Source organism: Chaetura pelagica, unplaced genomic scaffold (genome assembly GCF_000747805.2).
Source record: "Chaetura pelagica isolate M959 unplaced genomic scaffold, ChaPel_1.0 scaffold49, whole genome shotgun sequence".
Classification (NCBI taxonomy): Eukaryota; Metazoa; Chordata; class Aves; order Apodiformes; family Apodidae; genus Chaetura; species Chaetura pelagica.
This window is the reverse complement of record NW_009970715.1, coordinates 2,211,085-2,225,243: the sequence shown is the minus strand read 5'-3', so window position 1 is coordinate 2,225,243 and position 14,159 is coordinate 2,211,085. Positions and strand designations below refer to the sequence as shown.

The 14,159-nt window shown below is 42.5% G+C and overlaps 1 protein-coding gene across 1 annotated transcript in view; it reads right to left on the bottom strand.

Annotated features, from left to right (window-relative positions):
• Positions 1-6,977: 6,977 nt before the first annotated feature.
• LOC104396253 (general transcription factor II-I-like) overlaps positions 6,978-14,159 on the bottom strand; it is a 50,893-nt gene continuing 43,711 nt past the window's right edge. Inside the window, exons 27-32 of the mRNA XM_010006071.1 lie at positions 13,865-13,972; positions 12,956-13,033; positions 11,933-12,184; positions 10,758-10,784; positions 8,041-8,079; positions 6,978-7,057 (exon numbers count right to left, since the gene is read on the bottom strand). Of these exons, the coding sequence (XP_010004373.1) occupies positions 6,978-7,057; positions 8,041-8,079; positions 10,758-10,784; positions 11,933-12,184; positions 12,956-13,033; positions 13,865-13,972 (584 nt within the window). The remainder of the gene's footprint in view (positions 7,058-8,040; positions 8,080-10,757; positions 10,785-11,932; positions 12,185-12,955; positions 13,034-13,864; positions 13,973-14,159) is intronic.

The window sequence follows — 14,159 nt, the reverse complement described above, 5'->3', positions numbered from 1 at the left end:
TGCTCCTGCCTGCCCGTGTCTCGGCGTCCCCTCCTCCCCTCGCTCAGCCCCTGGGAAAGCAGAAGTGCGGCTGCAATCCTGCCCGGGGCTGTTTACCCGCTGTGGTTTGTATCGAGTCGGTGTTTCCCGTGAGGAGCCTCCAGCCCGGCCCCTCCAGGACCCCGGAGGAGGAGGGTGATGGGGAGATCTCAGGGGGCACCTCTGAGATCACAGTGTCCCCCTCCAGCCCTGCCCCGTGAGCACAGGGTGCTGCAGAGGGTGAGCAGCCACGGGCACAAGGGTCCTGGCAATGGGATGAGGAGCAGAACGGAGCAATGCAACGAGCTCCCCGAGCTCCTGGCTGGCAGCACCATCCTTCTGCACGGCTCTGAGACCCTCCTGTGCTCCCTGCAGGAGGCTCCTGCCCTTGCATCCCTCTTCCCTTTCAGCCACCTGCAGCTTCCCCAAATTCTGCCACCAAGAAAAGCTCCCTTGAGCAGCCCCCCCTGAGGACCAGAGCCAGCCCCAGCTCTGCTTGCTGCCTTAGCTGGGCACAGGACTGCTGGGAGCACCAGCCACTGGGCTGCCCTGGGCATGGGGAATGCCCAGGGTGGGCTGGGGATGGACCCCAGCCTGCCCATGGAAGTGCAGGAGGGTCCCCAGCAAAGCCCCCCTGAAATGGCAGCACAGCAGCATCCCCTGCCCCTGGCACCCAGCACAAGGGTATGAAGGGACATGAGGGCAAAGGTGCCCCCAGAAGCTCCTCTTTTGCCCCCCTGAAGGGCAGACAGAGCTGGGATGGCAGGGTCAGCCCCTGATGCCCCTCCCAGCTGTAAAGACCAAAGCCTGCTCCAGCTGCATTAAAAAAAAAATAAAGTCAAATGCTAACCTTGGCTCTCCCCTGAGATTGGAACGTGGTGCTTTGCAGGTGCTGAGATCAGAAACACTGTCATTTAAATTTGGCTTCTCATTATTTTAACACAGGGACTTCCTGTATGCAAGGCAGTGATACAGCCAGTGATATTAAAAGATACCTCCAGGGCTCCTGGGATTCTGCTCACTTGACAGCCAGATCTTATGCAGAACCACCACAAACTTTGTCATAAAAAGCTAATTTTGTAATTACAATGGTTTGTACTAAATTTAAAACCACTTTACAGACAGTACATTACTGGAAACCACTACATTTACATTTCTTCCTGCTTCCTCATCTTGTGACGTGAGAAATGAAACTGAGCTTGGACATCTCACTGCTGGTGATGGGTTAGATCACAGCAAGATGCAACGTGTAGCTCAGCATGATCAGCTGCTTCATGTTTCCAACAACTGTCCCACAGTTACTACAGGCATAATTTTAGAAGAAAAACTCTTGGAGGAGGAATGACCCATCTGATAAAGAAACCAGAGTCCATCGTCTGATTCATCTTTTGTTCATGAGCTGATTCATGTTTTGGGAAACCAGGCTGGCAAATGAATGCAGGACCTGGTTACTGAGAGAGATGGGAGAACTTCCCCTGGCCTCAGGATGGGGAGTTGGTAGCAGCACTTCACAGCAACACATCCCTGCTTTGGGTGGAGAAGAGCAGATACAGGGATTAAGCTGATGGATTTCAACCAGGGTTATGGAAAACAAAGCCCTGGAGGTTTAGAGTTTCTTAGGAGAATGGACTCTGCTCTTTCCTGTAATGCTCCATCCATAACTAATACCAAAATCTCCTAGAAATTAAAAACTGAAGGAACCCGACCCTGATGTTGTTAAAAATGTAATTTGATTTTTCATAGTATGAATTTTAGCTTAATTCAACCCAGAGCCAAGGGAGGCCTTGCTTGTCACTGAGGGCAAATCACTGCCTGCATGACCAGCTCATTGTGCTCTAACAGTATCTGCAAAATCACAAAAATGAAAGGCTGCTCTCTTCTTTAGCCCACCATGGGTAGCAGAGATACAAACAGAAACCAAAGAGAAAAGGTTCAAGTTTGTACATGGAAAATTTCAGATCCCAAGGGAAAAACCCTGCCCAGAAGCTGCACAAGCACAGTGCTCAACACCTCATTTGATGTCCAGAGGTCACCACTGTGAGAAAAGCCAGGGTGACACACCCCAGGAACACCAGACTCCACCGTGGGCACCTTGGGTTCTACACCACTTGGATACAACATTCACATTTTGGAGAAAGGGACAAGTCCAAAGCACAGGATGGATTTTTAAAGTTACATAGCACATGGGGAGTAGATACTGGTCTGTGACTCCATCCCCACAAAGTTTCTTTGCTGGAACCAAGCATATTCAGAGCTCTGGAATACTTGTTTATCAGTACAGCCAAGGCTTTAAAAAGGCATTATCACCCAACACCCTAACAGTGACACACCTCAGGAATTATTAATTTGGAAACTAATGAGATTCTCATACACAGTATCTTCAAATCCTGCTACCTGTGAGGACTATATAGATATATACTTATTCATCTATACATATATATAGATAATTTTTTATATAAAATCAATATTTAGAAGGTATAAATATTGGTGCCATTATTCTGTCAGTCTAATTTCTCTCTATTAGATAAAACTCAAAGTGTCTGAGACCAAAAAGAGACATCAGTGTTCAACACCAAGGCAGACCTTGGCATTCCTGCCAGCCCAGCAGCAGGATGGACACCAGGCACAGCACCACCCCAGCTCCCAGACTCACACAAGGACTCCAGTCCCTCCAGTAAAACCAGTGTCAGTTTTCACTTTTTTTTTTAGCTCCCACACACAAAGCTGCAGGATGGATCTCCACACTCAACAAGGCAGTGCCCTGGAATGACTTATTGGCACAGTTCTCCCACGATGGTGCCTCACCCTCATTTTCAGGGAGCACAAGGGACTCCAGCAGCAACACACACCTTCCTGTGCAAACACTGCCTCCTAAAGATAGCTGGGAAGGAAGGAGGGATGGACCATCCTTCTGCATTTTCAAAAGGGGAAGTCAAGAACCAGCTGAAACCCTGGGGAAAGCCGCGTTAGCTCATTTCCCCATTTTGGCCCTTTCTAGCAGCAATTGTGACACTGGCTGCTGCCCTGCTGACAACCTCTTCATGGAGGTGCATTAACTAAGCATGGTTGGTAAAGTTATCAGCACTGAAATACACCCATGTGTGTCACTGGGGACACAGCCCAACCAGCTGAGAGTTAACAGGTAAAGTCAACAGGCTCGTTCCCACAGGGCTGTTTGCTGAGGCAGGAAGGCAGCAGCACAACATCCATCACCACCACTTCCCACCTGAAGAGCTGGAAGGTACCACCAGGATAAGCATTTTCACTATGGCTCAGTGTGGAGCTCACCTTGCTCCTACTGACATCAACAGCAGAAGGCCCAAAAAGCTAAGGGGGAGCACCTGGATCTGCACAGAGCAGTTGTGACAACACCAGCAGGGCTCCTACAGCTTCCCTGCCTCCAGTGACACAGCACCTGCTGCTCTGAATTCAGCTGCTGCATTTCAAGCTGCTCCCAAGGAACAGACACCCTGTATCCAACTGAATTGAAGGCTTTCAAATTCTCCTTGAAGATACAAACACCTCACCCACAAGGAGCTGGATTTCCATCTGAAAGGCATGACTGGAACTTACTTCCTTGGCTTGGAATGAGTAACTACTCTGCAACATGCCCTGCCTACCTACAGAATTACTGCTAGGAATCAGTTTGTTGTAAAAGGTGTAAACATACACTTCATGGACAGTCATGAAAACCACCAGCAAGGTCTTTATTTCTCAGTCAGGGAGGAAGGTTTACTATTTGTGCATAACACAGCCATCCCAAACTCATGCCAATAAAATAGAAACCTTTACAATAAACTGTATCTTCTCCATAGAGATTATCTTAGAACCAGAACTTTACATCTCTTACAGTGTAACTTTAAAAAAAAAAGTGTACATAAAACTCTTACATGATTTGGGGCATCACTAGGACTACAGAGGACTTGTGATATAGTGGGACTAATACCAGCTAGTAGCATCTGTTTCATTGCTAGTTCCAGCAGCCTTCAGGGGAAAAGTGCTCTCAGAAGTCCAAGCAACTTTTTCCTATGTTAGAACTGCAAGACCAGACCCCATCATATATAAACCTCTGATAAAACATGCAACTCACAGCTCTGAATTAACAGAACAAACTATAACAGGGTTTGATTTAAAGGGATTCCTAATCCACACACTGAAATACTGACCATTTCACAGTCCATCTCATTAAGGTGTACTAAGGGGTCAAAGTGAACCAGTTCATCTTTTATTTATGAAAAACACATTAATTGTGAGTTGTCATAGGAAAAAATTAGTTCAAATATACAGATACTATTGTCCAATCAGCCATTAAAGGAATATGAACCAAAAATTAAGGATTTCCCCCCTCGTCCCCAAAGTAAAACTAACAAAATGAACTAATTGGAGGAATTTTTCTTCATGACAAAAGCTGAAATGCTTTCAGGTTGAGTGAAATTCAGCTTTATTGGGAAATCCCAACAGCCTCTGTTAAGTCCCTGTTGCTTTAAAACCCTGTTCATCTCCTCAGCATTGCTGCATGGAATTCAGTCCTCATCATATATTCCAGAGTAAAACCAGCCACTCCAAATCTGCAGTCATTCTTTCAAGTCAATTCACAGAACTGCTGAAAAAAAGTAGACATTTCTATCTAAAATACAAAAAGGGTTTGTATAGAAGGTACTTCTCTTATACAGTTATATTACACAGTCCCAGCAGGCTCTTCTCAGAACTGGAAGTTTCTGCCTAGATAAGAAAAATGACAAAACTGAGTTAGTTTCATTGCAGCTCTGGATCTTATTACAAATACACATAGTTTGTGTTATCTTCTTGAGTTCTTTAGGCCTAGAAGCAGAATGCATGCAGAAGCTGAATATTGCTCTCAATAAATAACAGATTAAATGTGTGCTTGAGTGGCCTCTGTAGGAATGTAGATCAAATTATTTGCTTTAGGATCAATTCAGTGGATGGCCTGAAGTATCCAAAAACCCAAATCACTGCAACAGCAAATCCTGCAGCTGTTGCTCATGTTTCCATGACCTTCAATGGACAAGTGAGATGGCTTTTCACACCTCCAGTGGGTGAAGTGCTTCCCACCTCACTATGTGTTCTCCTGCCATGTGCAGTTTTATGACAAATATTCCCAGAGAAGATGAATATTTATTACAGAGACAACTGCTGTACTTGCAGGTCTCAGAGCACAGACACTGTTGTGTCAGTCTCTGCCAGTTTCCATCAAATAATTCCTGGATTTATCCCTTCAGCCCCTCATCCTGGTGCTCTCAGCAGCAGGACAGCTGCTCTCCCTGCTCTCCAACACCAAAGTGGCATTTTTAGGAATAAGTGAAGTTAAAAATGGCACAGGAGAAAGATCCAGACATTTTTGCATTGTCAATTAAACCAAGCTTTTCTGAAGTTAATGGAAAAGACAAAAAACTTTTAAAGGAAGCTAGTTTGTCATCACAACCAACAGCTTCAAGTGTCTCAAGCTTACACAATGTTGCAACATGGTGAAGAGCTTTCCTGCCCACCTACAATTTGGAAATATTTAGGCTTTATAAAGAACAATAATGCTCTTTCACAGCACCCTCTCAGGGCTCTTCCTAAGCACTAATTTCCTAAGCTTTCATTTGCTCTGCCTCTGAGCTATGTCATCACCATCATCCATCTTTATCTAAAGGCCACCTTTTCCCAGGACTGACTGCCTCACAAATGCCTTGTGCTCCACATTCTCTTGGATAAGGCAGATGAAAACATCCTGCATTTTATAGGACAGAACTGAGACAAAGAATTCACAAGGAGTGACACCTTCTGGCATTCAGTCCTGCACCTCAGCCCTCTTCTCCCCACCCCAAAATATAACAATGTCAGTCCTTGACAGGCACTGACTTGAAATACTCAATTCTTTTACCCAGGATTGATGAGGTCTACCACGTTGGGTCTGGTTCTTGCTTTATTTGAGGATTTTCTTCTGATTTTGTAACACTGTTGAAAAAGCAGAAATGAGTGAAGAAAGAAGGAAACTTCTCTACCCATTTTGTTGCTCTTGCTGTACTTCCTAGGTAAAAAAATATGATAAGGACTAATTTATCATTTTAAACTATTGATGATAAATAAATGTTCACAACAATCTGATTCTGCAGAAACTACCACGTCCATTTCCATGTAAAGCAGCCTGGGATCTTAGGGAACTCTAGTTTTTTAAAGAATATAAATAAAAATTGGTATTAGAACTGTAGGAAACATTAAAATTATTTTTAGGTAGCTGAAAAACTCAGTGGGCAAGAAAGGAGCTTAATCCAAAAAGGAAACAACATATAACCAGTGAAAAAATGTCAGCTGTCTCCCTGGTTTGGGTATTAAATGAACATGCATTGCACCAACTCCTGCTTTCACAGCACTGACTGCTCTTCAGCATTTTCCCATCCTTAGGACAGCTGCTTTCCTCAATATTGGCTTTTGCATTCTTATATTTTAATCTGTCCAAAGCAAAATTTGACCCTAGTTAATTTCTTCAATGCCCAGCACCACACAGAAAGGCATGATGATTTGAATCATAGAATGGTTTGGGTTGGAAAGGACCTTAAAGACCACCTAGATCCAACCCCCCTGTGTTGACAGGGACACCTCCCACTAGACCAGGTTGCTCAGAGCCCCATCCAACCTTGAAACAAGTAAGAGAGAAAGAAATTGTATCTTGTTAGCTAAAGCATTCATCATTTTTGCATATTTTTTTCATTTCCAGAAGACCTCATCACAACATCTTTGCTTTTTCTTGTTCACAGGGAAGCCTGGAGGTAAATCAAAGACATCTCCTGCCTGTATAACCCACAGCCTGATTTGTGTTCTTTTAATAAACAGACAACGTGATGTTGGAAGGAAATTGGTTGTTCCCTGAAGCTGTGGGAAAGGTTTAGGGCCTGATTCATTCACCACTACAAAGCCAAGCCATTTCACTGGATGATCATTTGATACCTCTCAGCCTAGTTCTGAAGCATTTTTGAGTTCTTCAGCAATTCCATGGCTTTTCTCAGGACCATTGTTCTGGTAACTGGGTCTGAATCTAGTTTTGGATGACAAATTCAAAACCACATTCATCTGTTTCTTCAAAAGCATCACTTTGCAGGCCCAGAGGTAATTTCCTCCACATGAAGGTGTTCAGGAACAAGTGTCTCTCTCCTCCATCAGCTAACAATTGTAGTTATCCCACAGAGTCTTGGCATTATAAAGACATTGGATGTTTCAGATTCCAGTAACTGTGCACTAAAAATCTGCAGCTCAGCTCTTCTGTGACTCTTGTTGTCTTGAATAGTGCAACAAGATTCACCTACATTCTAAGAAAGACCCACTGGGAAATGGTGTGAGCCTGTCAGGGAGGATGCAGCTGCAGCTCTGGTTGAGTGGCCTGTCCCCAAGTTCAGTGAGATGCCAGGGAAAATGAATCAGTGGAGATGGGAAAGGGCATTTCCCCAGGAAAGGATGTAAGAGAGCAGGAGTGCTGCAACTCCCTGCTTTCTCTTCTGAGGGAAAGCTGTGGCTGCCCCATCCCTGGCAGTGTTGAAGGGCAGGTTGGATGGGGCTTGGAGCAACCTGGGCTGGTGGGAGGTGTCCCTGCCCATGCAGGGGGTTGGATTTGGATGATCTTTAGGGAGCTTTCCAATCCAAACCAGCCTGTGATTCCCTGGCATTCACATTTCCTGAGGATGGCAACCGTTCACTTACATAAACTGTGGAAACTACTGCACTGAATAATTAGCTGCATCACTCAGGAGATGAACAATCCCTCATTGCGTATAAATACAGTAATTTCTCACCAACCAAGAACAACAATTCATAAAACTCTCTAAATTCTTTGAATAATAACTTTTCCTGCAGATTATTTTTCACATGATGCAGCATAATATTAACACAGATGAAAAACTGCCCTGGGAACAAATAAAAGACTTTTTATTTGTTTTGACTCACCTGTCTCCTTTAAAAAAAATACAGGTTTGTTCAAAAGTACTTAAAAATATTTGTTGGTAATAACTGAAGACAAACTCTTACCTCTTGCAGGTGCTTCTACTTGGCTTGGTTCAGCTGGCTCTTAAATGAAAACAAATACCATAAAATGACTATGAATATAGTTGCAGCAATAAGAATCAGGTAAGTATCTTAGAAAAATTAGGAAAAAAAAAGCACCTCATTTTTTTCTTTTATTATCAGACTCAAGTATCTCTCTCTGAAATAAATGTGCATAACTTTCTGTAGAGTCTGCAGCAAAATATAAATAATAAATAATGTAATTTATTACATTTTACTACCTAACACTTTCCCTTCTGAGTATGGTTCACTGTGGAGACTTATGACCAAGTCCTAGCAGAACATAATGTGTACTTGCAGAGAATATACCCAGTTTGGTCCATCTTTGCTAAAAACAATTAAATATAAAACTAGATTTCAAAAAGCCACTACCTCTGGTTAGTATTGTCATCAATGGCAAGCATGTGTATTTTGGGGGAGAGCAGGAAGGTGAAAAACAGAGGGCAAATGTTTTATTCCATAGGGATTACAGCCAGAAAGGTGCTGGGATTAAGGACAGACTGAAGAAAGGTCACTGATCATCAACAGCTGTTTGTCTCCCCCCCTATGTTAACAGAGGAGCCAGTAGCTTCTTTTATGTCTATCATACAAGTGCCTCTTATTCTTAAAATTATTTTCCCTTAGTTTCTCAGTTTGAGTCACAGTTTATTCAGTTAATTCCAAGTCTTTCCTGCACTACACCAACTTGGGATATGCATTTTTCAAAGGTCTGTGAACATATAGGATCTGTATGAGGTCAAAAGGACCATAAATACGTTTACTTTAACTACTCATAGAATAAAGGTAACTTCTTCACAGTCCAGACCCAGCCCAGCAGAGCCTTCAGAGCTGTGCAGTGGGCAGAAATCCCACCAAGACTCCATGTCAGGTCCTTACAGTTACACAGGCAAACCCAACTTGGCTAAATACACACACTTTGAACTAAGCAGACATCAATAAATGGATACTGAATTGGCTTTTATATATTGCCCCTACTAATCCTTCTTTTCAGCTCACTCATCATGTGCAAAAAAATCAAATCAAAGCACAAGCCAATGGCACAGCTTGAAGGAAGCAAGGATTCTATTAATGTATTCATATTTAATGGCTATAAAAGTCACCATCACACACCATCTGTCAAAATAAAATGGCTCATCATGAGCAGAACATCACCACTAATATCATCTGTCAATAGGATGGAGAAGTCCATACCCCACCCCTTCTGTAAGGACATGGGTCATGCTCTGCATCACCTGGTGGTGCTGGGGCTGGTGCTTCTGCTTCAGCTTTTTCCATCACCTCTAAGATGAGACATGATCACAGTTTTAACTGCACAATGAAAACAGCCCCACATGTAACACAAGGTCGATCTTACTTCTTGAATCTACAAATCCTGAAACTTGCCCCACAAACAGGTTACAACTGCAATTCAGTATTTTATAGTGCAGAAAAAACTCATCTTGCCTGCAAGTACTTTTCTTGCAAGTTCTCACATATTCTCCAGAACAAGAACAAAGCATCATAACTAAAGCAGCAGGCTCAGAGCCTTTCAGTCATTCACCTCAGTATCTGTCAATACCAGATCCTTTCCATCACCATGAATGAACATGGACACTGCATAAAAATCCCATGTTCAATGACCAATCTGTTCCTCCAGTGATGGAAGATGACTGGGTACCTGTGTTGGTTTTATTCAGCACATCATCTAGCCCCAGTTCCAGCACATGCTGGAAGTTCAGCTGGGCAGACAACAATTTAACAGATCCCCCATTTCTAATTCCAGTCTAATTTCCAGCATGGAAATACTATTATGCATTTATCTGCCTGGAAGGTTCCATCTTCCAAAGGGACCTCCTTCCCACCTAAGAAGGTGTGCCTAGGACTGGTGTGAGTTACCATCTCTAACACCTTCCTGAGCTCACTTCACATGTGCAGTTCCCAGAGCTCAGCCTGAAAGCTGGAATACAGTGGTGGCTGGATGCAGAGGAACCAAGGCTGGGTCACCCTGGCTTGGGCTGGGCAAGGTCAGACTAAGGGCTGTGGGTTATTTGGCTTCTGAATTTCTGGCTTGACATTAACTCTGAAAGGACCTGACAGCAGGGACCCTGCACTGACAGCATTCTGCAGTTGGCTTTTTCTCTGATTTATGATATAAAAAAAGAGGTCACGATTATTTTAGGGAACTGAAAAAATTAAGACCTTTTTTTTTCCCAAAAAACCCAATTTCATTCATACACACAGCACTTCAGGTAATCACCCTCTGCCTCTCTAGACTGTTCCAGCTTTGGCAGATTGAAGGATTTTTCACTGGAACACAGTTGTGGAGCTATTGGAAAGTTCTTGCTTATTAACTGCTACCATGATGGCTCAAACCTAAACTGCAGGCACTGTCCTGCCAGCCTGTTGCTCAGTCAGGTCCAAAATCTCTCTGGGACTCTTCAGCTGAAAAATACAAACCCAGCATCTTGCACGTTCACATCAAAGTTAAGGCTAATCTTGTACTGCTCTGAAAATTCATCACACTGCTCTCAATTTAACTGCACATGCATTTTTAGCCCAGAAATTTAAAGAGAGACACAGACAAGAGAGTTATACATAGAACTTAACCACTGCTGAGCTGCTGCCACCGAGTCAAGACACAGAACCCAAATCTTGGTAAGTTACAAAAACATACTTGCCATCAATGTTTTATAAATACTTACCACTGTTAATCACAAGTCCTGGAAATTCTGAAAAAAAAAAGAAAGAAAATTAAAAGTGGAAAATGTACTGAGTCTACAATACATTGCAGGGGGGTTCCCTCCTCAGGCAGCATCACCTAATGGTTTGTGACAGAGATCATGCTAAAAATGAACAGAAAGTCAAACAAACCAGAAGGAACCTTCACAGCAGCTCCTGGTTTGTTCACCAACCTTCCAGTGCCTGAAGGGGCTCCAGGAAAGCTGTGGAGGGGCTTTTCACCAGAGTGGGCAGTGATAGGACAAGGGATAATGGTTTTAAACTGAAAGAGGGGAGATTTAGGTAAGACATCAGGAAGAAATTCTTCACCCTGAGGTTAGTAAGGTGCTGGAATAGTTTGCCCAGGGAGGCTGTGGCTGCCCCATCCCTGGAGGTGTTCAAGGTCAGGTTGGATGAGACTTGTGCAGCCTGGTCTGGTGGGAGGTGTCCCTGCCCATGGCAGGGAGGTTGGAACCTGATGGTCTTTAAGGTCCTTTCCAACCTTCACCATTCTGTGATTCTATGATTTTGGAAAGTAACATACTCAGAAAAATCCCAAAGTTTCACCTATTCTGCTTCATGCACACAAATATGCTTTGTGTGTGTGTCTATGTCTACGCAAATATACATGCACAAATAAAACTCACTTCTGTTGTAATTGGGCAATATTGCAATGGGATAATATTATATTTTTAAATATTGTAGATAAACCCATTTTGCAGGAAAAAATCCATTTATCAAAGAGCTTACATTAACTCAGAAATGTTAACACAACTGAAATACTTCAAAAGTATCAGTATTGATACTACTACAAGCATCCTATTTGCTGCCAAGAGCTGACAAGCTCTGGATCTGTCTCCAAATTTGATCTGATAAATGGGACAGTGAGGCCCACAACACTTTTGAGGACACTCCTCACCCACATGAAGAGATTTCAACCCAAACCAAATTTGATCTGATAAATGGGACAGTGAGGTCCACAACACTTTTGAGGACACTCCTCAGGCAGCTTGCTGTAATAGGCAGTATTAGTAACATGCCCTTTGTCAGACTAAATTGGACAGCACCTCCAAAGAAACACTATCTATGAACATTTGGGCTTCATTTGACTTGACATTGTTTCCAAAAAAAAACATCTTCCATTCTTTAAAGATGCAACCTCTGTTCTTTCCAATCTCCATTTGTTCTCTCAACCCCTGCATCATCTGATCAATGGCAATGATGTACCTGATGATAGTAAATTTGATTGAATGTGGTGATGCCAAAATCCTCCTCATGGAGCTGATTTCCAGGTAACTGGGAGCTTTGAAGGCCACACCAGGAGGCAATCCATCCACCTCCACACAGCCAGGGTTGATAGTGATTTTCCTGTATGGGACCTTCACAGGAAAATTCATACCAATGGCTTCACCTGAGTGAGAGAGGTCATGTTTGTTTCCAAGTCTACATATTTATGGTTACACTGATTAAGAAACTAAGTGCAAACCCAAGCTTTCTAGCCCATCTGAAGCTGTGAAGATTCTCTTGACAACTTAACCATTACAGTGTTGGATAGAGATGTTTGGATTCCACTCTGCTACACCAGAGCATTAGGTACAGCTCTGCCTCACCATATAAAGAACCCAGGCTGTGTTTCACTGAAAAATGTAGAGAACAGGACACCTAAGAGCTACATGAAGGAAAACCAAGTGTTTCCTGCTATGCCATGAAAAGCAATTCAACACAGCACTAGTGAAGGACTTTCAGGTAAAGAAACCCAGACCATTATTGCTGTACAATAGAAACAGAGTGTAAAAATAAAGTACATGCAGCAAAAAGGTTAAGCTGCTTTTTAAAAAATAATCTAGTCCCACCTTATTAGGTCAGGACTATGAAGCTCTAAGAAGAATCACGGATTGCCAGCAAAAGAAATATTTCATCCATGCTTCCACAGGAAGAAGCAGGAAGCAGAGGGAACATAAAACAATCTATACTCTTGGGACATGTTGTTTAAAGTACCCAACAACCTCCATCACTTATGAAATCTGCTTCTTGAAGTCAAAGCACAACATTCATACACAATTCCTGAATCTGTTCATTTCAATGATCACATATAACCACTGTGATGACTCAGGAAGTTTGATACCAACAACCTTAAGCATACTCACAGCTACTGTAGAAATGGGGAGTAAGAAGCAATTACCAAATTTTCTGCTGAAAAGGTCATTTACTTGCTCTCTCAAGTGCCTGGCATTTTCTACTTTTGAGACTCTTTCATCATCTGGAAAAGAAATATTAGAACTGCATCAGAATTACAGCACATTTTCCCCCCACCCCCCAAAGCTTATCATTGCATGTCTATTCAAAGCAGGGAAATCTGAGTGCTTCAGAATGGGACTCTTTGTTCCTAGTTTTAGCAGTACCACAGAATCATCTAAACACACAAAACCAAATGGTTGCCAAGAAATCTGTGAGGAGCTTCCAAGTATTTCCATAACCAACATTAGATTTACTGTCTTCAAGATGACTTTGTAAACTGAATCTAAACCCACAAATTATACTTGATTTTCTTACAGCACTTTTAATGGTGGGGAAAGTTAAAAGCAAAGTGACCACTCAATAGATGCCACGTTCCTCACAGCTCCTGATGAATGGAATGTGTGCCTGAGGAAGCTGTAAGCAGTGTTAAGATGCAGCAGTTCAGTCTTTGTGGTTAAGTCAATTCAGTCCAGGTTCTGATCTCTTGAAGTTGCCAAGAAAATATCAAATTAATATTTACTGCATGAGAAAAACAAGGGAAAAATGTGGATACTTAACTAGGGGCTGGACCAATAATATTCTAGGGATGTCACTGAATTCATGTGTTAGAAATTCAGATTAATCTGAATTTTAGACATTTTCATGTTAGAAATTAATGGCTCAAAGTCCAGATTTAATGACTTAATGTCCAGATGAAGAACATCTCAGCACAAAGAGAATGCTAAATTATGTTCTTTTGGATTGCACTTGTATTTCAGTGAACCAGCTTCACTGTAGGAAAAAACTTCCTCAGACTGAACAGCCAAAGAACATAAGCACAAAATGATGATGTAAATCCAACCAGTACACACACCTGGGATGGTCACTTGAATGACGTCAAGATCTTCCACACCTGCAGCTGTGTTCACCACTGTGGTTGGTCTGGTACTTGCTGTTTTGGCTGTATCAGATGAATTTTTTTCTCAAAAAGAAAAAAAATCATTATGAAATAAAAAAATCTTGGAATTATATATAAAGAAAATCCTGGAAAATAACAGATATCTGCTAAGTTTTCAAAGTGGACCCAGTTCCATTTTCAAAATGGGACCAGCTTCCAATGAAGCACTTACTGAAGGTGGGCACTACTCTGTCTTCCTAACCCAAGAGGA